Source organism: Spermophilus citellus (genome assembly GCF_964194105.1).
Source record: "Spermophilus citellus genome assembly, chromosome: 4".
Taxonomy (NCBI): Eukaryota; Metazoa; Chordata; class Mammalia; order Rodentia; family Sciuridae; genus Spermophilus; species Spermophilus citellus.
In genome coordinates, this window is record NC_138185.1 from 108,498,020 (window position 1) to 108,525,613 (window position 27,594).

The 27,594-nt window shown below is 38.2% G+C and overlaps 1 protein-coding gene across 8 annotated transcripts in view; it reads right to left on the minus strand.

Moving 5' to 3' along the window:
- Window positions 1-27,594, minus strand: part of NEO1 (neogenin 1) — a 229,106-nt gene that overhangs the window by 5,254 nt on the left and 196,258 nt on the right. For 4 of the 8 annotated variants that reach the window (XM_081292167.1, XM_081292165.1, XM_081292168.1 and 1 more), the window contains exons 20-26: window positions 26,059-26,253; window positions 22,450-22,518; window positions 17,877-18,024; window positions 9,529-9,767; window positions 9,004-9,096; window positions 5,305-5,463; window positions 1,248-1,511 (exon numbers count right to left, since the gene is read on the minus strand). In XM_081292167.1, the coding sequence (XP_081148293.1) occupies window positions 1,248-1,511; window positions 5,305-5,463; window positions 9,004-9,096; window positions 9,529-9,767; window positions 17,877-18,024; window positions 22,450-22,518; window positions 26,059-26,253 (1,167 nt within the window). The remainder of the gene's footprint in view (window positions 1-1,247; window positions 1,512-5,304; window positions 5,464-9,003; window positions 9,097-9,528; window positions 9,768-17,876; window positions 18,025-22,449; window positions 22,519-26,058; window positions 26,254-27,594) is intronic. The other 4 variants (XM_081292172.1, XM_081292169.1, XM_081292170.1 and 1 more) reach the window with 2 other exon arrangements.

The following is a 27,594-nucleotide window of genomic DNA, read 5'->3' on the forward strand; positions in this document are numbered from 1 at the left end:
ACATAAAAGAGATTTGAAAAAAAATACAGGACAATGAAATTTTTCTCACTATTTTTTAGAAAAAGTTATTTTTCATTAAAATGTGCTATTTATCTTAACATGACTGCTATTTTTACATGAATATTTAAAATAACTTGGTTTTAATTTCTAATATGGTAAATATTAGTAGATATAACCTTTGTGAAAAAAGTTTTCTGCATTCTTGATGGCTTTTAAGATATAAAGAGGTCCTGAGACCAGAGAAGTTTGAGAATCATAGACCTACTCTGACATAAACCATCAAGACAGACAATAAGTCAGGCATGATGGTACACGCCTGTAATCCCAGAGGCTCAGGAGGCTGAGGCAGGAGGACTGTGAGTTGAAAGCCAGCCTCAGCAACTCAGTGAGACCCCGTGTCTAAATAAAATATTTGAAAAAGGGGGACTGGGGTTCTGGCTCAGTGGTAGAGCACTGGCCTAGCACGTGTGAGGGCCCTGGGTTTGATCCTTAGCACCACATAAAAATAAATAAATAAAATAAAGGTATTTTTTTTTTTAAATTTTAAAAAGGACCGGAGTGGGGGCTGGGTTTGTGGTTCAGTGATAAGTGCTTGCCTAGCATGTATGAGGCACTGGATTCAATTCTCAGCACTGCATATAAAGAAATAAAATAGAGGTCTATTGATAACTAAAAAAATATTTAAAAATAAAAAGGGCTGGGGATGTGGCTTAGTGTTTACGTACCCCTTACACTCCTGGGTTCAATCCCTGGTACAAAAAAAAAAAAAAAAAAAAAAGAATGATAATGATATGGAAGAGTAGAAAAAAAGGGGCAAGGTTCTGCGGTTGAGCTCTGTGAACTTGGGCAAATGACCTCCCTTCTACAAAGTTCCTCTCCTTGTCCTAAGGCTCCTTCTTGTTTCAGTGCCTGGCCTCCCTGGCACTGGTCCAGCTCATATGCACCTTATGAAGTGAGGAATTCCAGGGGGCTGGGGAGATTGGATCTGTTTCTCAGACCCAAGTCACTGGGTTTTACCAACATAAAACACAATTCAAAAAGTCAGTCTTTGTTGCACAAAACATTATTCTGATTTGTAAGCATTCCCAAAGGAGGGGAGCCCATTGCTCCCTGAATGGGACAATACCACACTATAAATTGCTGGGAAAAGTCTGAGGATTTGCTTTGTTGTTCTCCATATAAGTGGTTACTTCTGTCCCAAGCCTGAGTCAAAGGGTCCCTCCAGTGGTGCTGCTAGTCTCACTCACCTTGCTGGGATAATAATGGTGTGCTTGGCAATGCAGGATCATAGGTGGGAGGTCCTGGGGGTGGGATTGCTGGCACAGCGAAGCTCTTTAATGGGTGGGAAGGACGAACATGGGCTGTGGGAAGACTCTGCCCTGAATCTTCCTCCTGGGAGCTGGCCAAGTAAGAGGAGCTGGTAGCACCTTCAGGATCCTGATGATCAGTACAGCATGTCTGAGATGAGGAGGCTGGCATGGTGTCAGTGCTGGGAGTATTTCGAACAGATTCTACAGCAGGAAAGCCTAAATGTTAGCATTTTTTTTTAACCATTAAATGTGTAGGGTTTTGGCTACTTCTAGAAGTCCCTTAAACTAGCTCAGTAAGCACTTGGGACCAGTGCTAGACCCAGGGAACATAGATTAGCACCACAGCCAAGGCTAGAACAGACCAAAAGTCCCAAACTCCTATCCTCAACCAATTGTTCCAATTTTTTTTTTCACCTGCACAGCTAAGTGGTCACAATCTTAAAGATTTAAAGTTCTCCTCAGTACTTATTATGGAACACAAAAAAAGGTTCCTGAAACCATTGTCTATATTGGTATAAAAGAAAATTTTAAATTTCACTCATTGATAAGGCTTACAGACTGGCTTTCTGTAGATGAGCATGTCTTAAGGACCTTGATGATCAGTATAGTATGTCTGAGATAAAGAGGCTGGCCTGGTGTCAGTGCTCGGGGCAGGTCACCAAGGCTGGTCAGGTACTTGACAGGAGTCAGCTCTGCTGGCAAGGCCTGGTGGTTACTGAAGGAAAGGCCAATGCCACAGGCCTTACATGGTCACTGGGGACCACAAATGGCTTTGGCCTCACTAGGGCAAAAATCCCATAGTTCAAGAGAGGAATGGACAACTAAACAGTTCAGAGATCTACACACAGCTTTAAGATCATGTCCTGGCTGGGGATGTGGCTCAGTGGTAAAGCACTTGCCTAGCATGCTTGAGGACCTAGGTTCAATCCCTAGTACAGGAGAGAAAAAAAATTGTGCCAAATGAAGGGTGATTTGGTCCAGAGAAAGAAATAGGGGTAGATTAGCCTGGAAAAGAGGAGACTCAGGAAGAAAATGGTAACAATCTTTAAGCATGTGAAGTAGACACAGAATTCTCCTGAAGGCAGCACAGTGGAGTCTGACAGGCTTGCACTCTAGATTTGGCAAAGTTGTCAAATCTGTCTTAGTTTCTCCATCTACAAAACAGGTAGAATAACTTATAATTCACTGAGGAGTAATTGAGATGTATGAAAAGTGCTGAACGCAGTACCTGAATAACTGAGAGTGTTTTTTTCTTTGTAGATCACTGAGTGTTTACTCCAGGCCAGGCACCATGTGACATGGAAGTAAATAAGCAGTTGCCACAGACATAGAACCAGCATGGCAGAATCTGAATCCCTGCACCCTGACTCCCATGCCCAGGCTCTGAAGAACCACATGCAATTACTATCTTTCCTGCCTGATGCCACATGTCCCTGCCCTGGGGGTGGGGCAGAAGCAGCACCAAGGCCAGGAGGACTATCTGAGGAAGACTTTCACACAGTGTGAGTAGGATGGACTACTGCTGCATCTGGAAGAGATATGAAGGACACCAGTCTGGGCAACAGGCTGCATCAGTCATAAGACACTAAAGTCCTCAATCTTAAAAGAAATGCAATCAGCAACCTGTAGAAATCCAATATACTTCTCTGCCTTTGTGAGGCAGTAATGAATCTGTTTATGGGCTATGAGAAGACAGGCTACAACCTAAAGGCCTTGGGTCCCAGGGATGAAGGACAAACATGCCCTCCTACGTATGCCTGTCTATGATAATCCCTCTAGTTCCAGGTCCCTTCTCAGCTTTGTAAGGGCCGTGTTGAGGATGTTACTGTTCAATTTGCTCAAGCCAGCCATCACCATAGCTAGAGAACTGCTAATCACTGTGTGATCCTGGCCCAGGTGGGAATTGGTTAAGAAGAGAAATAGGGAGGAGGAGAGAGGATAGTGGGTTTAAGTCCTGACCATGTCAGCAAGTACTGGAAGAAATGATAAAGAGAAGTGAGAAAGGAAAATAGAGTTGTCTATATGAATTAGCTCCCTGGCCACTGCCACAGACCAGGGCTACCTTGTCCAACTCTAGGGGGCACCAAGTATTCTCTGTGAGGGTGGCTCCTGGATATTGTCCAACATCACTGGCTTACTCAGACACTAGGCTATGACTGAAATATTTGCTTTGGTGAGAGGCCTAGTTCCTTAATTATCTCTCAGAGTTGTTTCAGGCACATAAAGTTCCCAGTGATCTAGTGCTTAATCAAGTAGGAAGTGATCTTCCTATGTCAAGTGGCAATGACATGGTAAATACTTTTGGAGCAGGACTGTCTGGCCAGGCCCCATGTCCAGGGCTGTGGTAATACTTGGAGCTCTAGAGACATAAAGGTGTGTGGAAAAACCACAGCAAGAAAGCTTGGACCATTTCTAGATACTGGCACTATTTTTCAAATTGATCTTCAGTGAGTCTATCTCTTTAGTTTTACTTTCTTTTATTCTTTCTGTCATTTAAGTAAGGAATCCTTTAGTAATGCAAATCACTGCTTTCCCCACCCCCTCTTCACTTTCTATTTTGGTCCACACAGAAGGGAACTTTTACCACTTAAATGAGGGCCTGGTGGGAGCCATCTCTTGGGCTCCCAATTCCTTCCTAGTCCAGGACGAGGTAGGAGGTGGCTCACCTCACTGGGAGAGCCTGCCAGCTACTCAGCCCGGTATCCTAGAATGCGATTCCTCAGCCTTCAAAGTAAAGAAGCAGAGTTGGGCATAAAAACCTTCCTAAGAGCAGGTTTGGAGGACTGCTTTCTGGTTCTTTGTTCTATTTGAGACTGTGGCTATGAGGGAGACCTTGATTCTCCATCCAGCTGAATGGAATAATTATCTATCCTGGGGACCATCTTTCCCTAAAGGCAGAACCCGAAACCTGGATTTGTAGGGAAATTCTAGAAAGGTCAAATTTAGATGCATGTTCAAGCAGTATTCTTTAAACCCGGTAACAGTTCTGGGATTAGATAATATTAGAAGTTATCAGACATCTCTTAATAAAGTCCTTTCCTTTATTTGATGCTCTAGGTATATTTAAGATTGATCAAAATTTAGGAAGAGGAGGATGTCAGTGGCAACCAAAACTTCTAAGCACGAAGTTTTGAGGCTCTTTTAAAATGACACTCACTTGAAATTTCCTTATTTCCCAGAACCACTAAAACTCAGCTCTACAACTAATATAATAACTATTAATAGGTAAGTTTCAAAAGATGGGGATAGTATATATTTGCAGTTTAAAACTGAAAGGGGAAATTAATTTGCAATTAATGAGGAATAAAAATGTTTATTCCATTTTTCTGTCCCCTCACCTTCATTATTTCCTTCTTAAAACTGATAATGCTATTTCTTAAGATTTCCAAACTGGACATGCTTGTCTAGCAATGTACTTTATTAGAGACAACCCACATCATTATGCTAATTTTTTATCTATGGTTTAGAGATATGCATCCATGCCAATTTTCATAATCCATTAGGCAACTTGAGATTTACAGTAAATACAAACTTAATGTGGCTGGTACCCTCCATCCCCCAAAACTTATCTTATTTTGGTCTATGAAGTATCTGACAGCTGCCTTATGGACTTTCCCAAAGTTAAGGTGACTATGAGGCAAAGGTAACTTTTGGCATATAAAAACCACCTAGAATGAATTTTCCTTTCAAATTGGAGGATTAAAAAAAAATTAAACAAGTTGTAAAAAAATGAATTGATGCAAGTTTTAAGGAATAAGAGATGCTTATGTGATTTGAGTTTTTGCTAAAATGGCACCTTGCACTGAATACTTAAAACTTAGGGAGAAATATGGGGTGAATTTTACAGAAACAAATTCAAGTCAGTTACAGAAAAATATTTATTTTATGATAAATAAAATAATATTGAAAATTTCTAAGTAGGGCAAGTCCTTCCCCATTTCTGCTTGCCATCTTTTGGAATGCTTTTCATCTGGACTTGATCCTCATCTCTCACCTGTGGAATTGGCCCTGTCTGAAAGGGACATGGATGTGCCAACGGGCCATGGGCTGCCCGGGTGGTAGAGATGACTGCGAGCTGGAGAAGCGAGGCTGCTGGAGTGGAAATGATGGTGAGGGTTATCGAGGGAATGGATGGGATGGGCACTAATCACAGCTGTGAATGAACACAAGACAAAGAAATGCTTAACATGCTTGCACAGACACACACAAATCACAGTTTAAGAGCAAAGCCACCCCCTTCCCACCTCCCATATGATCCAATCACTCCCTTTGCTTTCTGGTGGCAGCAGGCTGGATTTGGGCAATCAGCCATTGATTTTACTTTTGATTTAACAAAGGAACACATACTTATGCATATGTCTATATATATATATATATATATATATATATATATATATATATATATAGAAAAGAAGTCTGAGGAATATTACTAAAATGTTAACAGTGATTATTTTGTAGGGAAGAGTGGTCAGGATTAAAAGAATGTTTCTCTTTTGGCTTATCTACATTTCTCAATTCTATTATAAACATGGATTACATGAGTTGTTAAAATATCTATTTGAATATGTCACAAAATATAATCCATAAGCACATAAATAATGGCTTAGGCTTCTGTAATTTTTTTGTCCTATTAAAGGAATAGCAGTCCTATTTATTTTGATTATAGTCCTAATTCATTCTTTTTTTATTTGCCAAAAAGAGGTATGTAATGGGCATTAATAAATGGGTAGCTGTTTAATCAGTTGTTATATCTTAATGAATATGAAAGTTTCCTCTGATGTTTTAATCTAGTACCAAGTGTATGAACTATAGGCCTACTTCTTTTACTGCTTCCAAGTCTGGGGGTTCAGTCACACCCATGTTAAAATATAAATAATCTTTCCTAATTTCTTCTTTCCTTCCCACAATGGCTAAGGACTCAATTTATTGCATTTGATTAAAGAATCCAGAATTTCACAGAGATTCCACATACAATTTTCTATGAAGCCTTTTTAATGACGTTTCATGTTCAATTTCAGAGATGTAAACAATGAAAATCAGAAGCCCAGACTTTGGAAATAAAATTTTCTTAAAACAGTTGTAGAAACAGAATATTTAAAATCAAGATAATCACTTCTAAATCCCCCATGTAGGCAAACAGGCAGGGTAGACGAAGGATACAGGACATCTTTTTTTTTTTTTTTCTCTAAGCAAGGGCTTCATGAACTTTATGGTAAAACTTAACTAGCCCTTTGGAGCCTATTACAATGTCTTGTTGCCAGGGATCTCCCCAGATCTTTGTGGAGTCAATCAACATTACTTTGGTTAAGAGAAATCTCAGGCAATGAAATGGACATCTTTATTCTCCAGCAATCTCCTGTCCTGGTTGTGCAAAAGCAAGCAGGTGCACAGCCAATCTGGGACCCTTTATCATCACTGCCCCTCTCCCACTCAAGACCAGAAGGCTCCAGGAGGCTCATGGGAATAAAACACAACACTGAAAAACTGACTGATGAGGGTTCTCAGGGCAGTCTGGAAGTCAGCATGTCCTCTGGTGGAAGACAGGTAGCTTTTGGAAGGGAGATACCTTAGAATCAGTATTTTTAAAAACTAAGGCTGCAGGGAGAGAATAAATCTGATTTTGACTTAGGAAGTGCATTCTGAAAGTGTTCTAGGTACAGAAGACTCTCACAAATAAAAAACAGTGGAATTTTTTAAAATGGCATTTTTTAGTGTTTCTAAATAAGAAAAAACAAAACAAAACATGAAAGTGCCTGCATAGAGTGTGTCAGTTTTCACGAGTTGGTAGCTGAATCTGAACTTGTTGCTTCTATGCATGGCCTTGAACTGGGCCTCATCTGGATTCCAGCAGGCCCTACCCAGCACTGCTCAGCCTTTTTAGATCAGGGTAGGTGGATCATATGATGGGTACATATGGCTCCACCCTTATCCTAGGATCCAGAGCTCAGGGAATTCCAGCTTGTGAAAAAAGACTGCATCCATGTGGGTTTTGAAAAGTATCTCTTAAAATATGAAGTCCACAAGTGCATCCAGGCACCTGATTTTAGATCTTGATTTAAAGAGCCTACCTACCATTCAATTTTTTGAGACCCAAACTATATGATATTGTATAATCATGCAAACTCCTTCCCTACCATAAAAAAAAGAATAAGAAAAAAAGAAAGATGTTAACTGGGATAACTTTTTTTCCCTTAACATATTTAAAAGTAATAAATCTAAAAATATAATCAAATTTAATTTTTAAAAATAAGCCAGTTCGGGGCTGGGGCTGTGGTTCTGTAGTAGAGAACTTGCCTCAAACGTGTGAGGCCCTGGGTTCGATCCTCAGCACCACATGAAAAATGAATAAACAAATAAAGGTATTGTGTTCACCTACAACTTAAAAAAAAAGCCAGTTCAGGTAGGAACTGAATTCTTATACAAAATAAACAAATAAGCAGGCAGGCTACCACCTTTTTATAAATCAAGAACAATTAGAATGGATTCATTTACTCTTTTTAGGCATTTGTGTCTTTAAACATAGGGGGCCCATGCAGGATACCTCTAATAAAAGGGAAACTGGGTTTTTTTCCTCCTCATGTTTCCAAGTCCAGGCTCTTCTATCACAAACCCTAAGTATAAAGTACTTTGTATAAAAAATTTCTATTAACTTAAAGGGCCTTACTCTTTCAAAGCTGAGTTTTAAGCTGGGTTGTGGAGGTGCACACCTATAATCCCAGCTACTTGGGAGACTGAGGCAGGAGGATCAAATTTGAAGACAATCTGAGCAACTTAGACCCTGTCTCAAAATAAAAACAAAAATGGGTGGGGATGTAGTTTACTGGTAGAGCATCTGCATACACATCTGTATATTCAAAGGTTCCACCAGAAGGGTGGAGGATGAGAGAACTTTTCTAAGGAGAGGATGCCATGGTGCACCTCTTTATGTTTAGGACATCATGGCTATTTAAATCTTGTCATTTGCTGGCAGAGAAATGGCTGAGCATTCCATCAATTGGAAGTCCTGCAGCACTGGCTAGTCTGAAAAGTTTCTATCTTGAAAACAGAGACCAGGGAAAGGACACAGGAGTTCATAAAACAAACAAACAAACAAACAACAAAAAATCTGCACCCACTTCTTTTTGATTTTTAACCATGGTATTTAACTTATTTTTAATTTCAACTGTTATTAAAAGAGGCTTACCACCTTAATGCTTATCAAAATGAGGCACGGGTCAAATGAGATTAAAAAATGTTGCTTCGTTAAGTTCTATGCTATAACCCTAAAGCAACTCTACACTATAAAGTCTACTAACTTAAAAAATAAAAATCCCATAGGTGCTCATCAACACTGACTGACTCAATATTAGGAAGCCCATGGAAAAGGTGTGATATCTGGCAAAGCTTGGCCCTAAATCTCATCTCTTCTGTGGAGATGTTGTGCACGTTTATGGAGAATGGATACTTTACTATTCCTGGGAGACTGTAGAAATTGGCTTTTAAGTTTACCCATAACTTAAAGATGCTAGTTCAATAATAATATTTATTGCAAATGTGGCAATTGTTTGATATTTCTTTCTTAAGGGTGTCAAAAGTTTTGGTAGGTTATCTTTTGTATTAAGATCAAATGAAGTCAAAGATAACATTCATAGATGTTCCCTATCATGAAGGGATAGGATAGGCATCACTGGGGAAAAGAGAAGTTTTTACTTACGCTGGGGTGGTTGAGAGTCAAAGGGCATCATCATTTTTGGTCTCATTCCCCGCCTTCCAGCTAGTGTAGACATACTGTCCTCTGATTCATGCCCTAGAAATCAAATATGGGGATTAGTTGCAAGTGTACAACCTAGGTCACTGAGCAACTTGGCTGTAAAACATTTCTAGTGGCAGATTTATGACTCAAATAACAATGCAACAGGGATAAGGTATTTCTGATTAGAACATCATGGGGGTCCCTGATGAGATAAGAACAGATAATACAGTGCTGCCCACTATGCACCAGTAACATGGGCTAGGTGACTCAAATGCTTGAGTGAACTCTGATGACAGACCTAAAAGATCTAAGCTGTTGTCCCCCATAACCAATTAGCTATTCTTCATCAAATGTTTACTGAACACTATAACATACATTTTTAACCTAACCTCTAAGAATCATCAAATTAAGGTAATCTTACAAAGCTGAAAATCATTAAAAATAGTCTCCCATCATTTGGAAAAAAACCTGCACTGATCATGGTACCTCTGTATGAGTTCCTCCTTTGATGGATATTACTGTCCATGGAATTGTCAACAGGTGTGATATCTTGAGAATTTCGAGGAATTGGCGTATCGGTCATGATGGGATTTGGGTCTGGAGACTTATCGATGGGTTTCAGCTCCAGTCTCTCATGGTGGATCCACAGGTCTGGAGGTTTGACATCTTTGGAGTTCCCTTTGTACTTGTGGGAGCCATTCACTGATTTGCATGCAGCTCGTTTCCTAGGCACAAAATTAAAAAGGTTTTAAAAAGTAATTCTTTTGACACATTAGTCATAAGGCTTGATTAAAACTGCCTTTCTGAAGAATGCTTCAAGGCAGAAAAGAAAAAAAAAAACAACCCAAACAGATAAGAATTATGGAAAGAGTAAATGTGTTGCCACCTTGTTCACACAAAATTAGAGATTCTACTGGGAGATTTTTGAATATTGCCTTGTGACTATGTTTTTGAGTGTTACGAGATTAAGATAGCATTTTCAAAAAAATATTTATTTTTTAGTTGTAGTTGGACACAATATCTTTATTTTATTTATTTTTATGTGGTACTGAGGTCTACCACTGAGCCACAACCCCAGCCCCTAGAGATTAAGATAGCACTTTTAAAATCAATCTCTAAAGCAGAGGCTCCTTTATAAGATTCCAAATGATAGAGAAAGGACAACAGTAAGCAGAAATGTAACAACGGAATGGAGGTGGAGCATATGGCTTATAAAGAAAGGAGGAAACCATGTTTTAGGTAATCCAGCTGAGTGGAGTCAAAAACCAGGACTATAGTGTCTCCTTCACCGTTCTTTAGTTTCTCCCTTCACTCACTCTCTCACTTGCCCACCCAGTAATTGCATATATTAGGTACCTACTATATACATCAGATCCTGGGCTAGACCGTTGTGCCTCAGTACTTCTGGTCAAATGAGGAAGGTGGACACTGAACTATTATTTTTAAATACTCTGAGCTTAGTGAAATGCCATGCCATCTTAATAGTTGGATCTATGGTAGATAGGAAAGACATGCAAGAAGAAGTGATATTTATGCTGAGACCTAAAGGGGTCAGAAAGTACATTACACGTGGTGAAATCAGCTTATATCCAAGCTCTGAAGCCCAGAGCAGCGGCCTTGCATAATAAGAGAATGATATGGGAAGGTAGTCAGGAACCAGATCATAAAGGGCTTTTATTTATTTATTTTTGGTGATACCCAGGGACATTCTACCACAGATCTGCATCCCTAGCCTTTTTTATGTTTTATTTTGAGACAGGGTCTCACTGGCCTTGAACTTCTGATCCTCCTGCCTCAGTCTCCTATCTAGCTAGGAATATAAGCATGTGCCACTGTGCCCAGCTCATAAAGGGTGTTTAGAGCAAAGCTGAGTGTGAACTGCTCCCTAGGAGTAATGAGAAATCATTAAATGCTTTTAAGCAAGAGAATAAAGAGATGAACTCTGATTTAAAACTTTAGACATCTGTGTTGGGAAGAACGGATTTTTGAGATGAGGGACAGAAGAGGATCAACTAGGATGCTACTGCAATAACCTCAGCTGTGATTGACAGTGGCCTAGAAAGTGGGGAATGGAAGAAGCCGACTTGAAAAGTATTTAGGAGGCAGAAATGATAGGACTTGGTAAGTAAATGGGCATAGGTAGGGTGAGGGTAAAGAAAAAAAAAAGGAGTAAAGGATGAGGCTGAGGTTTCTGGCTTAAGGTACTCAACTCACTGGGAATAATGGAGTAGAAGAGGTTTGACTGAAAAGATTATGAACTGTTTTGACATGAGTATGAAGTACTTTGGAGATATTCAATAGGAAATATAAAGAGGCAACTGGGTGTGTTAAGTCTGATGCTAAGACAGAGGCCTTGGCTAGAGACAGAAACACAGTGGGGGCTGGGATATACACAGTAAATCAGATCACAGGAGAAGATGAGATGAAATGGGAGAACATAGATGAAGTAAGCCCAGGCCCAGAGGAATAAGTAATGGCTGGGTAGGTAGAAGGGGCTACGAAAAAGAATACGTTGTCATGGAATACAAGAAAAGAGAAAGCTTCTAGAAGAAAGAAGTAGTTGATTATGTTAAATACTAGAGACTAAAATAAGAACTGAATAGTGTTCTTTGGTTTGGATGATATGGAAGTCACTGGTGACCCATCAAAACTAATTTTGGTGAAATGGTAGGAGCAGAACACAGATTAGAAAGCACTTAAGCATGAGTAGGCAGTGAAGGAACAGACAAGTGAGAATAAACAAATACAGCTGGCCCTCTAATAACTGTTGGTTCTATATTCAACCAAATGCAGACTGAAAATATGTATTAATATTGCATTCAATATGTGACTTTTTCTTGTTAATATTCTATAAACAATACAGTATAACAACTAATTACATAGCATTCATATTGTAGTCACATGTTGATTAATGATGGGGATTTGTTCTAAGAAATGCATCCTAAGGCAATTAAAAAATATTTTTAGTTGTAGATGGACACAACACTTTTATTTATTTTTTATGTGGTGCTGAGGATTGAACCCAGTGCTTCACACGTGCTAGGCAGGCACTCATATACCTATGAGTTACAACCGCAGTTCCCTAAGGCAATTTTGTTGTGTATCACATAGTACATTCACACAAATTAAGATGGCTATGATGCCTCTAGATGATATGATCTTATGACCACCATCATATGCAGCATTAGGTATTACAGGTTGAGCATCCCTAATCTAAAAATTTGAAATGCTCTAAAATCTGAAAAATTCTGAAATCTAAAACACTTCCAGTCCCAAGTGATTAGGTAAGATAAGGGATTCTCCATCTGTATAAATAATCTTTAGATGACTTAAAGTATACTGGAGAATGTGTAGGTTGTATGTAAATACTAAGCCATTTCATATAAGGAACTTGAGCATCCTTGACTTTTGGTATCTTTTTGGGGTGTGTGTGTCATGAAACCAAACCCCTATGGATACTAAGAGATGACTGAATTCAGGAATTTCGGTGTCAAAGGAAAAAGGTTTGTAAGCAAACAGTAGTGACAACCAAGCAGCAAGAGGATAATTATATGGGGCTGGGATTGTGGCTCAGCGGTAAAGTGCTTATCTAGCACGTGTGAGGCCCTGGGTTTGATCCTCAGCACCACATATGAATAAATAAAAGTATTGTGTCCAACTAAAAAATGAATATTAAAAAAGGGGATAAGTATTTCTTAAGATAGAAGAAGTGTGTATATATTTTAATGCTGAAGGGACAAAGGCAATAGAGAATGAGAGATCATCTATCCTGGAGAAAGGGATAAGAGCAAGTACTAGGTCTTAGAAATACAGGAGAATGAGATCAAGGGCATAAAGGGAAGAGCTGGCTTCAAACAGCAAGGAGTACACTTAGGAGGGGAGGAAACACTATTACCAAGGCAGAAAGGTTTTAGATTTGATCACCATCTAATCTACACTGTATCAATTCTCATCTGCTATGGGTTATCCCCCCCAAAATTCATATGTTAGAAGCCTGATCCCCATTAACAGGGATAAGAGATGGTGAATCCCATAAGAGGAGGGCCTAATGGAAAGTAATTAGGTCACCGAGAGCATCATCCTTGGAAGAGGTTAAGGTAGTTCTCACAGGACCAGACTAGTTCCCAAGATAGCAAATTGTTGTAGTAGACCTTGGCACCTCCTACTGAGTCTCCCTTCTACACAAGACCAGTTCCCTTTCTGTTTCTCTGCCATGTTGTGACACAGGCCTTCCCCAGAGCACCAGTGCCATGCCTCTTTTGGATGCTCCAGCCATAAGAATTATGAGCCAAATAAACTTCCTTTCTTTATAAAGTACCCAGCCTTGGGTATTCAGATATACTAACACAAAACTGACTAGTATATCATTTGATGACTTTTACTTTCTTTGGGCAGGAGATACCCAAGTTATCTTTTGAGAGTTAGCGGGTAAAAGGGAATGTGCTAAAAAACAATGAGGGGTTAGACTCTAAATTTCCTATCAATTTTGAGGTTTAAAATGCTATAAACAATTATTATTTAAATACTTTAGGTACTGAAGAGGAAGAAAAGCAACAAGGAAAGTTTATGGGTTTTGATAGTTGAAAGAACACTTGGGGGCTGGGGATGTGGCTCAAGCGGTAGCTCGCTCGCCTGGCATGCGTGCGGCCCGGGTTCGATCCTCCAGCACCACATACACATACAAACAAAGATGTTGTGTCCGCCAATAACTAATAAATAAATAAATATTAAAAAAAAAAAAGAAAGAACACTTGGAAAGAAGATCACTGGAGAAGAGGAAGGGAAAAGTCTTTTGAAGATTTGATATAATTATTTTAAACATAAGGGATCCAAATCTGTAGGATTTGCAGGTTTTGAATACAGAGTGCACAGTCTATTACCAACTAATTTTCCTAGTCTCAATCTGAAGACTGAGTATCTTATTTTTATTTATTATAAATTTTAAATATTCCAAATCACTCTGTCATTTTGGTTTTTAGATTCTACTATATAAAGATAAAACTAGACAAAAAAGCGAGTTTATAAAGATAGATAAATGTGAAATGCCAAGAAGCTTGCAGAAAATTTCTAGAGTAGAAAAAAAATGTTGTCTTTGAGGCTTTTAAGAGAAACACTTTTCTATCACCAAAAGCAGACAGGGAAAGCTCTAAGAGGCAGTGGTCAGGAATCATATAAAAGGAGCCCTCATTCTCTTGGGAAAGTGATGACATGTAAGCAATGGGAAGCTTCTTTGTTTGGGCAGAAGAGAGAGAGATTTAAAATATCACATAACTTACAGAAAATGACAAAAAATTACTAGCCACAGTTATAGGGTATCTTGTACTGCCCTGTACACTGAAAACAAATTTATCATTATTAAATACATGCATTCTTGCCTTGGGTACACCACGTCTGATAGTTAATCACAGGCACAGTCATGAATGTCTTTCTCTTTTAGGGGGCAAAGTCCCATCTTATGATCTTTCAGGACACTGTAACTAATGTAATTTTATTCTACCGTGTTTTTATTATTAGGGGGTAACTCAGGAATGATGTCTCTTGCTGCCAGATACATGAGTTGTATGTAATACAGAGTCAAAGATTTCAGGGCTACCAGCCATTTGCTCTCTATGTGAAACTGATGTCTTGATTATCAACAACTTCTTATTACTCATTAAAGCACCCCCCTTACTTGGCTCATCAACCTTACATTTGGTACATTTCTTTAAAAATATTCCTAATCTTGGACTTTTATTAAGAGGCCTATGGCTTTCTTCTACCTTGGCTGGCACTTGTTCTGTGTGACATAGCCTGCTGTAGGCCCGCCCACAAACCGCAGAGCATCTGGCTTGTTGTACACCTATAAAAACAATGTTTGGAGGGCAACCATCCATGCTGGAAATCTCCCACACTTCACATCATTTCCCTGCTTAGCTTTGAAGCCTGGGAAGTGAAGCTAAATCAACTTGGCAATTCTACTCCTGGCAAGACACTGGAGGTAGAAGGTATTGTACTCTCGCCCCTCCCTGCTGGGCAATATTCCTTTAGCTCTACCATGTTCCTGACAGGAAGGCTGCTTCCACTCTGAAATAGCTTTATCCTCTTCTTGCCTTTTTAGGACTATGGATGACTGTATCCTATCACTGTTGAATGTCTCTGCCCAGTTTCCCCTAACCCCACCTATGACTTATAAATGGTCCCTTTTGAAAGTGTTAGTTCTTCCTGCAAGGACCCCGACTGACATACATTTATAAGATGAACCGATTTCTACTTCCTTTTAAAATATAGTCACACTTAATTTGTATTTGTACAACATGGGACCTTCTGAGAAACTAAGGTGATTCTGTCCTCACGCAAATATCATAGAGTGTACTTACTCAAACCTGGATGGGATGGCCTACTACACACCTAAGCTATATGGTATAGCATTCTGTCTAAGGCTATAAAAACCGTACAGCATGTTATGGTACTAAATACTTAAAGCATGTAACACAATGGTAAATATTGAATCAGAAAAGGTATAGTAAAAATATGATTTAAAAGAGAAAAAATGGTACATTAGTATAGGGCACTTAGGATCATGAATGGAGCATGCTCTGAGTGAGCTGGTGAGTGAGTAGTGAATGACTGTGAAGGTTGTCCACTAATACAGGCTCAATGAACATTGTATGCTTAGATTACACTAAATTTATAAAAGATATTTTTCTTTCTTCAATAAATTAATCTTAGCTTATTGTAACTTTTTTATTTTATAAATGTCGAAGTTTTAAAAAACTGATTATTTCACAACACTTAGCTTAAAACACAATATATTGTGTTTTAATATACAAATATACAAATGTATATTTGTACAAAAATTTTTCTGCACATTTTTTTTCAAATATTATTTGTTTTTGGTTTTAGGTAGACACAATATCTTTATTTTATATTTATGTGGTGCTGAGGATCGAACCCAGTGCCTCATGCATGCTAGGCGAGCATTCTACCACTGAGCCACAACCCCAGCTCCTTTCTGCACATCTTTTTAAAAATATTTTTTTTAGCTGTAGATGGACACAATACCTTTATTTTATTTGTTTATTTTTATGTGGTGCTGGGATTGAACCCGGTGCTTCATGTGTGCTAGGCAAGTGCTCTACCACTGAGCCACAACCCTGGTCCTTCTGCACATCTTTATTCTACATGTTTTTTCCATTTAAAAGATTTTTAATTTTTATTTTTTAACCTTTTTGTTAAAAACTAAGGCATAGATTTCATGTCACCCCAGTCAGAATGACAATTATCAAGAATACAAACAACAATAAATGTTAGTGAGGATGTGGGGGAAAAGGTACATGCATATATTGTTGGGAGGAGTGTAAATTGATGCAACCATTATGGAAAGCAGTATGGAAATTCCTCAGAAAACTTGGAATGGAACCATCATTTGACCCAGCTATCCCACTCCTTGGTGTATACCCAAAGGACTTAAAATTAGCATATTATAGTGACATAGCCACATCAATGTTTATAGCAGCTCAACTCACAGCTAAACAATGTTTATAGCAACTCAACTCACAGCTAAACTATGGAACCAACAGAGGTGCCCTTCAACAGATGAATAAAAAAAAAAAGTAGCATATATGTATGTGTGTGTGTGTGTGTGTGTGTTTGTGTGGGCTACATTTGGGACTCCTTACTTTTTCTGGTGAAATGTGGTACAGTGGTATGCCTTGTGTGTGTGTGTGTGTGTGTGTGTGTGTGTGTGTATGATGGAATATTACTCAGCCTTAAAAAGGGATGAAATTATGATATTTTCTGGTAAATGGATGGAGCTGGAGAATATCACGCTAAGTGAAATAAACTAATCCCCCAAACCCAAAGGCTGAATGTTGTCTCTGATATGTGGATGCTAATTCACAATAAGGGGTGGGGAGCTAGGGAAAAATAGTTACTTTAGATTAGGTAGAGGGGAATGAAGGAAGGGAAGAGGGAATGGTGGTAGGAAGGATAGTAGAATGAATCAAACATTATTACCCTACGTACATATATAACTATATGACCAGTGGGATTCTACATCATGTACAACCAGAAGAATGAGAAATCATACTCCATTATATATGATGTATCAAAGTGCATTCTACTGTCATGTATAACTAATTAAAACAAATGAACAAACAAAAAAACCGCAACAACAACATTAAAAAAAACTAAGGTACAAGCTCATGCTAGCCTGGGCCTACACAGGGTCATCATTATCTCTTGTCATCCACCTCTACATCTTGTTCCCGCTGGAAGATCTTCAGGGGCATTAATGTGTATGGAACTTTGTCCCCTAGGATAACATCACCTACCTCCTGATGGGACTGCCTGAGGCTCTTCTTGAGGAGGTGGCACTCTTCCATGGTGGACTGCTTGGTTTGTTTCTATTTTTTTTTTTAATTATAGATTTGCTTAAAAGATTTTTTATTATAGATTTACACCATGAACATTCCTGTTAATAAAAACCTTTCTGTGTTGGGGTCCATGTTTTCTAACTTTTTAAAGGACCTTGTTGAGGTCTACAAAAGCTTTGGCTAAATGCTTCACTGTATTTTCTTGAGGGGTTCTTTTTCTTCTCCTAAAGTTTCTTTTTATCTTGCCTCTTCTTTCACTACTTTTTTATTAGATGAAAGACACTTTTTATTATCATATGGGACTGTCCTCATGTAAGTAGTCCCTTGTTGACCAAAACATTGTTATATTCAAAACTATATTCAAAACTGCTTGTCATGTATTTTATGTTTTAATTCTTTGTACCACTCTAAATGCAGAAGTCACATAGAAGAAAAAAAAAGATACCACAATATCTATGGGCTACATTTGGGGCCCCTTACTTTTTCTGGTGAGATGTGGTACGCCTTGTGCAAAAGACAGCAATGATCACGACCACCACAATGGTGATGACACCAACAGAAACGATGATGACCAGCAGCATGTTACTGTCCAGAGGAGAGGTGGGGCTCCCATGAGGGCTGTTGCTTCCTGCAGAGCAAAAATGACACATATGTTAGTTTGGTAGATACTTTTAAAAGTGTATTCAATCAGGCATAGAAACATTCCAAGATACTTTGGGTAAGCTTCTTCATGATATCAGCACCATGCAATATAAAGTGCCACATGAATATGTCTGTCTATATTATAAGCTTAAATCCAACTTATGTATAGTGCTCAGCACAAAGCCTTGCTCAAAGGTTGTTTCCAATAAGTTTCTTGAATTGTGCTAAACATTCAAAAGCTTTCAGGTATACTCAGAGAAAGGATTCTCTGGTGTCTTATAGAATATACAAATTCATTTTGAAAAGCACCATTTCTAAATCATTTGTTTTATTGGCTTTCAAAACCATTTTAAAAATGTATATTCATACAAAGCAAAAGTTTTTCCTAACATATTGAAAAAGCACATCTCATATATTTATTATATAGGTATATGAGATTATAAAAAATACCCAAATAAAATCATCCGTTTTTATATTTCTTCCTCTTTTTTTTTTTTTTTTTTTTTTTTTTGGTACTGGGAAGCAAACCTAGGACTTTACACATTCTAGGCAAGTGCTCCACCACTGAGCTATATCCACTCATTTTACATACAGCCTATGCAGTCAGTTTTCCTACTCAACTTGAGGAAAAGTAGATCTGCACATATAAATTAATTTGACAAATATTCAAATATTCCCATGTCCCAGTCGTTATTTTAAATATTAATTATGCAATGGTGAACAACAAAGATGTGAATGATGGGGGTGGGACTGGGTTAAACAAACAAACAAACAAATAAATAAATAAGAAATTCCTGGTTAATAATCAGTGCTGGGAAAAAAATTAAGTAAAATTAGAAGATATGACAGTGACTGGGTGGCTAATTAAGGCTAACTAGTTAGAAAGTTTCTCTGAATCCAAAGTAGATATCCCCAGGAGGTAACTTCCCCTGGCTTTGTCCAAGTGGCACAGGGCAGCATGGGGCTCCATCCCATGGTATTCACAATCACTTTCCATGATAGAGATGCTGGGCCTGGAGACTGCACTGAAACATTCCTACAACCTCTCAAGAGTCCTGTGGACAGGGATGAGGAGACAAACTAGGTAGGAAACAGTCCCCTAGACTCCTCAACCTGGATTCTAAGTTCACTTTGCTTTCAGGAAAAGCTTCTCCAGAAGATGGCATTTGAGCTAATATTTGAATGACAAGGAAGATCCCATCATACAAAGACCTAATTGGAGAACACTTCAGAGGGAGAGAAGAGCTAATGGAAGGACCCTGAGTCAGGGAAAGGCAGCCAGCAATGCTTAAGCACAGAGAGATGCAAGTTAGAGGGAAGAGGGGCTGGGGATGTGGCTCTAGCGGTAGCGCGCTCGCCTGTGACCCGGGTTCGATCCTCAGCACCACATACAAAAACAAAGATGTCGTGTCCGCCAATAACTAAATAAATATTAAAAAATTAAAAAAAAGTTAGAGGGAAGAAAGTGAGGAGAAAAGAGATGGAGATGAGGCTGGGCATGTGGGCAGAGGCCAGATCATTTAGGACCTTAAAGAAATAAATTATTTTTTTCTTCTTCCTATTACTATTTCCTCATTGCTTATAGAATGAGGTCCAGGCTTTTATCAGGGACTTTGGTAATGTAGCTCTAAGTCTTGCTGTCTTCCAGTTCTCAAAACATATTTCTTTGCTTCCCACCTCATTATTTAAGTTATATATGCTCACATTATAAAATGAGGCAAATCTCACCATAAAGATCTAACCACCATGGACATCCATGGTATTTCCTCCTAGTTACTCTCTTTAATCTTTCCAACAATCAGAGCTAAATAACAAGGGATGAGCTCCTTGCTTAGTAAAAAGTCTTCGGTTATTAGAAGTACTTAAGAAGAGGGATCCCACCAGTGTGGAATCTTGTAGAAGAAATTCCTACCATGAAAAGTATGGTCTGGAAATCTGCGTTTTAAAAAAATTTCCTGAAGTGATTCTCATGTACCACCTGGCTTATAAATTTATGATCTAATCCAAATTTATACTCATGTGGGAATCCCTTCCATAACACTGGATTAGCTGCCCTTCCAACTTTGAATCTATGATTTTAGAGATAACATGTAAGCACAGTAGTAAATCTGGGGCTGATTTAGAAGGGCTTAAGAGCTTATTCTTTTATATGTGGTTCAATCATTTTTATCCTTCATTTCTGAGAAAAAGGTAAGCACACAGACAACTTAAATTGTACACGCTGACCTTCAATAAAATAACCTTTTATATTTAAGGAAGATGAGAGTACTGGGGCCAATAAAATTAACCTTCCTGTTCATGTAAGAGTAGGGCTTTACATAACACTGTTATTAACAGCAGTGCTGAGCTAATATACAAGATGGACAAAAGCTTCCATCCAAGTGCAAGAGTGACATGCCACAGGGGTATCAATATTTCTCCCTGAGATAATATAACATGCTATTTATTTATGCCTCATCTGGACTACTGTAATGGTTTCCTAACCACTGTATTCCTGAGTTCATAAGTTCATATTCTTCTTCTTTTTTTTTTGTCCAAGGGATTGAACCCAGTGGCACTTAACCGCTAAGCCACATCCCCAGCCCTTTTTGTTTCTCATGTTGAGACAGAGTTTAAGTTGCTTAGGGCCTCACTTAAGTTGCTGAGGCTGCCTCTGAACTTGGGATCCTTCTGCCTCAGCATTCCAAACTGCTGGGATTACAGGTGTGTGCCACAGCACCTGGCCTAACTTCATACATTTAGCCCCCAACTCATTCTTAACTTTTATAAGAGAAAGAATAATAGATACTGCATAAGTGGAAGTTTCAGTGTTCCACAGGTGTCATTTTACATGTTACTCATAGGAGAAAGCTCAAATTTCTTAACATTATTATTTGAGCTCTTGCTGGGCTGGTTCTAATCGAACTTTTCAACTCATTTTCTGTCCTGCGTTTAGACAGTAGGATCCCTGGAGAGGAGGTGGCTTTACACTTCCACATCTTTGCATACACTTAGTGCTTCCTGGAATGTCCAACCCCTTCTTTGACATTTAGCAATCTGTGTATCCTTTAAGACCTGGGTGAGGTATCACCTCTTTTACAAAGTTTTCCTTTTCCTCATTGGGTAGATTGTTACTCTACCTCCTTCAACAACCTGCCACATAGAATCTAAACCTTTAAAAATATGAATGTCTACAAAGAAGTAATTATTTTCTCATAGCCTTGATATTATACTGTGAACAGCACAACATGTAACAAATACACTAAGGAGAAGAGACTTAATAAACAAAGTATTAGAACTTAAGCATAAAAAGTTTTTGAAATGCCAGATGCGGTGGTACATGCCTGTAATTCCAGCAACTCGGGAGGCTGAGACTGGAGGATCACATGTTCAAAGCCAGCCTCAGCAAAAAGGAGGCACTAAGCAACTCAGTAGGACCCTGTCTCTAAATAAAATACAAAACAGACTTGGGGATATGGCTCCGTGGTTGAGTGCCCAGTACCAAAAAAAATTAAAAAAAAAAAAAAAAGCTGATTTTATTGAAGTACGGGCAGTGTCCATTTTTTTTTTTTTAACTTAAAAAGACAGCTGAAGATTAAGAGACCTTTGTAGTCCCACAATTTGACCAGTATCTCTAGACAAGCCTTTCTCTTTCATGTGATTACTGGGCAGAGGTGACGAGACATACGCGTCAGTTCTAGTAACTAATTTCACGAACATTTTGCAACTTTGGATTCTCATATCTAGCTTTGTAGGTTGCATGTGATAGTGAAGAAACCTCCATCAGAAGATGGAAGCCTTAGTGGTGGTTCCAGGTACACTATTTCTCCACTGTCTGTCTCTACATTAATGTATTTAAGGATAATAATGGTATCTGTTCTCTCTAGATCCCTGTGTTGTGAGGATCAAATATGATTCCATGTGGGAAAGTAACTTAGAGATGGAGAATAAAGTTCTGAAGAAAAGGAGGCATTATTAAATTAGAAGACATCAACAGCTCTTAGGATGGTAAAAAGAGTGGGAAGAACTTTCTAAACTCCCAAACTGAAAACAGTGCAATAAGTAGTACTGGGAGAACTTATGATTCTGAAGCATTTCTCTGACTTGTTTGGGTGATTGCTAATCCTATTACTAGATATATTTTTTAAAGTTTAATTTTTCTAGAGGCAGTGGGCAACACAAAGAAACACTACTCAGGAATCCATCTTGACTATGCTAGGAAACAATTTTATTTACAGATCCTGTAACAAATGGGCTTTCAGTAATTTGGCAAACATTTGCCATAAAATGCCTAATGCTAGATCTGCTAAATAAAAGGAAATAGGTGACTATGTTACAATCTACCACTCAAGCTACCAAAGATATTTTGAGATTTTAGGCAAACTACTTAAATGTCCATCGGAGGCTCAGAAAGCCATAGGAAGAGCTTTACCACTCATTGGAGGTTTGTAGTCAGATCCCAGGTCTGGCAGCCGGCTTCCTTTTCCTGAAGACCCTGAGGCTAAAGCAGAAGAAATCATGTCAATAATGACTCAACACATTGGTGTGATAGTCCACTTCATAGCCAGTGAATATATTTTTAAAAAACTGTTTTCAGTATACCCTGTGAGAAAATGAAGAAGCACATAAATAAGGGAAAAATGCTGTCTTTGTGTGCTTAGGTATAGCGTAGCTTTCTATGCAATGAAAACAGTTCCAGGGCTGTGAACAGACTGTCACTCTGATGTTCAGGAAGTGAGGACAGAAAACAGCTTCTGAAGGGCTACTTAGAAGACTTATGGCAGAAGTAGTGTCTTTGGGGGAAAGGAACAAAAGGGATTAATTAGGTTGATGCCTATAACAAAGAACTGTGTTTTTCCAAGGGACCCAGTTATGTTGACCTGGTCTAGCAGGTATCAATATTGTTCTGATTCTTTTTTCAAATTCCAAAGTTGCCTTTCCATGTGTAAAGTTGGCCTAAGCAGGGCAGAAGATAGGCGGAGGTTTAAACTAGGTCCTTAGTTTCTGTTCTTACGTAAATATCCAAAGATAGCAAAAACAGTTTTCTCTCTGTTCATATTAGCTCCTAATCAATCATCTTTGGGCATAGTAAGTGATGCTGCTGACTTCAGGATTGGGGCCATCCCAGCAGGAAGACTCAGAAAATGCAAATATCCATTTTTTTAAAATTTTATTTTATTTTTAATGCTTAGTCTTGGTCTTGAACCTTGTTTTTCACATTTGTAAAAGCTGCTTGGGTAAAGCAAATGCCAAGGAGCCTGTCTCCAATAAGGCAAAGATATCCCTCAATCCAAAGTTATGCCCAGAAAGCAGTTATCATGCTCCTCTTGAAAAGAGGACTGAAAGAACTACAAGGCAAAATTCTGCTCCTTGTAGTTAATACAGCCTAGTGCTTAAGCAACTGCACTTGAACACTGGCTCCATCATATATAACTTTTTGGGCAAATGACTTAAGTATTCTCTATGTGCCTCAGTTTCCTTAATTGTAAACAGGGATAATAATGGTATCTACACTTTACAAAACTCTTGTGAGGATTAAAAAGAAATTTAATACCATAAAATATACTTAAAATTGCCTGATATTTAGTAATATAACTGTTCAATAAATGTTAACCATTATTATTACAAGCATAATGAAATTTCATGGAAGAATACACAGAATATGATCTTTCCCTTTACAGAGGCAGAGAGCAAAGAATTTTAGCAAACACACAAATCAGAGTTATTTCTATAAATAAAGCTTGACCAGAAGTGAGTAAACTAGGTGTTTCTGCAATAGATTAGAGCTAATATAAAGTCCTTCTATAAATTATCAGACTTTAAGGAAACAAAAGAAATACAAATCTAAAGTTGTCTATAAGTAGTTAATTTAACAGAATAAACCTAGAGACTAAAACAATATTTACTATGATTCCAGAAGCTGAAAATCCCCAAAAGAAAGTGACAGAACTTCTTGGATATCCAAAATGGTGTATTCTAGAGTCTAACTCAGTCCCTGATCCTCTTTCCATTGCCTATACTTAACTACTTTACTGTTGATGCCATAATTTCTCCCAAATGGAACACAATGTATGACAAAAATTCAGTGCTTTTCACTCTGATAAAGCCTAGTTGGCAGAGATGGCTTAGCACTTTTCAGTGTATTGGGTCATCAGGAAGGCTATGTTTAAGCCTAATTATCCACAGCACTGTATCATGTAAATAATTACTAAAGAATACCTTTTGCCAATAAATTAGTTGGTTTATATTCTCCTATTATCCAATCTTTTCTTTTAAATTATGAACAAAAAATTTCAAGGATGAACCTAGCACCAAAAATTCCAAAAGGTAAAGAATTTTAACTAGCAGAAGTGAGGTACAGATAAGAATTGTACTCTGGCTATCAAGTGAGTGAGAGAACAAAGAATACATATTTATATTCTGTGCATATATAATTATTTTTATATTCTGTGCTTACACACACAAAAAAGTATATTTGCAGTCTCCCCAAAAAGTATGTTTCCAATTTCCCTAATAAACAGCAAAAGACGCACTAAACACAAACACAAGTCCAAAGCCATGAAACTCAATACCTCAAGTTCTGATTCTTCATGCATTAACCAAGATCCAAAGACCTCTATTTATAATAACTATTCTTAAACCACAGGAGTAGATTATTAACTTTACTTTCAGTGCTCTTTCTCAGTATGGAAACATAGCTTTAGTTGACTTCTTAGAGAAAAAAAAATCACAAAGAACAGCTGTCCTTCTAAAATGGCAATTATAGTGAAGAGTGCTGATAAAAGGTGACATTGAAGCCCATGCTTCCTAAATTTCCATGTTAAATAGTTTTTAATCCTCTTTTAAAATTATCAGATATACTGAGAAGAAATGGAAAATAGCTCTGAATTAACTCATTTTAACACAATAAAACACTCTAGGTCATGGGTAACTAATTATACGATATTAGTAGGATAAATTTGTTGTTTTTTAGTGGGAGGACCCAGGGTATTACTTTGACAACAACTTTTTATTTAGAGACACTAATAATTCTAGATGATGCAAACTGGAAAAAGCGGTATCTGATTGTTACACAACTTCAATATCTCAGTATTCAAGGAGGAAAATCTGACCTACACCAAAGGCCAATCTCATACAGTTGAAGGACTCAGTTTTTTAACTCAATATTTTTTTCTGGCAGTCTATTTAACTGTTAAGTAAATTCCCCAGCTTTTCAAATACCCCAAGTACCACAAACCTGGACTCAACTCCACTTGGCCAATAAACATGTGGTTTTTAACACATGGTATTTATTTTAAAGAAAAAAGAAGAATAACAAAAGCTCATAATATGTAATGAAAGAGAAAAGCAAAGAAGAGGCCATCTACTCATTTACCTTGATCATTAGGCATTTTATCAGAGGAGTCCGCTAACAGGCCAAGCACAGGGGAAGAAAAAACAAGAGCAAGGATCAAAAGCTTTGAAGATGGGACAGACAAAGTTTTAAAGGAAAAAAATAAAATTTCCACAAGCTTCCAAACATTCTTGTTTTTACTGCTAACAGAAAAGATATCCATATTTTTGTTATTTCCATTTTTTCAGTCCCCAACCAAATTTTATTAGCCTAAGCTTACTCAGTTCCAATACTGTATCTTCGTTTTCTTATCTTAAGGTCACTTTTAGTCTCTTGTTCTCTACAAAGGTACACAAATAAGCCTTTTAAGAACCATTCATCAGAATAACATGTTATATGGGAACCAAAAGAATCACATCTGATTTAACTGGGAAAAACTTTTAAATCACTGAAATTCATCTTTCCCAAATATCCTGGAGCCAAAGTTACCCTGTATATGAAACAGTTAGGTCAGTATCCCTGGGGAGAACTGATTTGGTGGTTAGTGGGTGGGTAAGGGATCTTTTGGGATAAATTTCCACACTGTGGCTGATAAGCTCATTATTAGAACTTCTCATATTACTCATAGTCTCTATATGCTGAAGTGTTATATGTAAGCATAGCCCCAATAAACAGACATAACAAAACCCTCAGATCAAGGAGGTTTACCTTTAGGTGTTCTGAACTGGACAGCTTCAGACATGGGCCCCATGCCCTTTGAATTCCGAGCCTGGATTTTGAAGTAGTATGGTGTGTCAAGTGTTAACTCTTGAATCTGGTGAGTCAGCCTGTTTCCCACAACAGGCTCAATAACCCAGTCATGTATCTCTGCATTCACATCTGTACTGTAATATATGATATAACCTGTCCAAAGAAGTTAATGGGGAAAAAAGTCTCATTTCTGTTTTTCTTTTCATAATCAGGAAATTTAAAAAAAAGTCTATTATATCATATGCAAATTATACTATAGTATCTGAATAGTTCACCCTCCTCAAGTGCCTAACAATAAAAATAATGTAGTTTTGCAAACAATGATGGGTTGACATGCTATTTTGTCTCACATCAAAGTGATCTTCTTGTAGAAAAACTCCAGGCAGATGGGCAGCAACCTCTTCTTAATTCCTCCCAGAATTTTGACTGAATGAAGCCAAAATGAACTGTAATTGGATACTTCCACCAGGGGGCATGCAATCCCCATGGATAAGACAGAAAGCCTCACAAACACACATTTCCACACAGTACAAAAATGCAAGGTGGTGGTACAGGTTTTATAAGACAAAGTAAAATGTAATTAGTTATGCTTAATTTTTTCTTCTGTACTGGGGATTAAACCCAGGGGTGCTTAACCACTGAGCCATGTCCCCAACCCTTTTTTATGTTCTGAGACAGGGTTTTGCTATGACTTAGGGCCTTGCTAAGTTGTGGAGGCTGGCTTTGAACTTGAGATCCTCCTGCCTCAGCCTCCTGAGTGGTGGGACTACAGGCGTGTTTTACAGCAAAGTCAAAACCTAAAAAAGGAATGATGTGAAGATCAGGATTTATGGGAAGATATCCTCCTGAAAGTTAAAAGGGGTCAGTGCTAAGCAATGCTTTCTATTTCCTTAAGTGACCTTACTCATACTTCAGAAGGCAAACTCTGGTTCCTCAGCATACATTCACATAGATTAGAGTCTCCAAAGGGAAGGATCAGCAGCCCAGTCCCATCAGGCTTCACTCCTTGATAAAGCTGGAAAGGTCATAGTGTCCTCTCTACTGTGGAAGGTTTCCCTCTGGAGGTCCAAAGAATTATTCCAGGTCCCTTTAAAGGCCTATGTTAATTCAAGCTTTTAACTCTAATTGTATGAGCATGGAAACCTGAAAGAGCAGGCTTGTGGGAAAAAAGAATTTAAAGCCTAGTGGGGCTGGTGGTGTATATTTGTAATTCCAGGAATGTGGGAGGCTGAGACAGGAAGATTGCAAATTCAAGGCCAGTCTTAGCTGGCAATTTCATGAGACCCTGGGTCAAAAAATCAAAAAGGCTGGGGATGTACTTCAGTGGTAGAGCCCCTAGGGTTCAATCCCCAGAATTGGGGTGGGCAGAGAAGCCTAATAGGCTTTTATGGATTTCCAGGTAAAAAAAAAGAATCTAAATTTATTGAATATTACTCGATGGTATTAGGTAGGAGTATACAATATCAAAGGTGGTCATCCAGGTAGTGAAGAGCT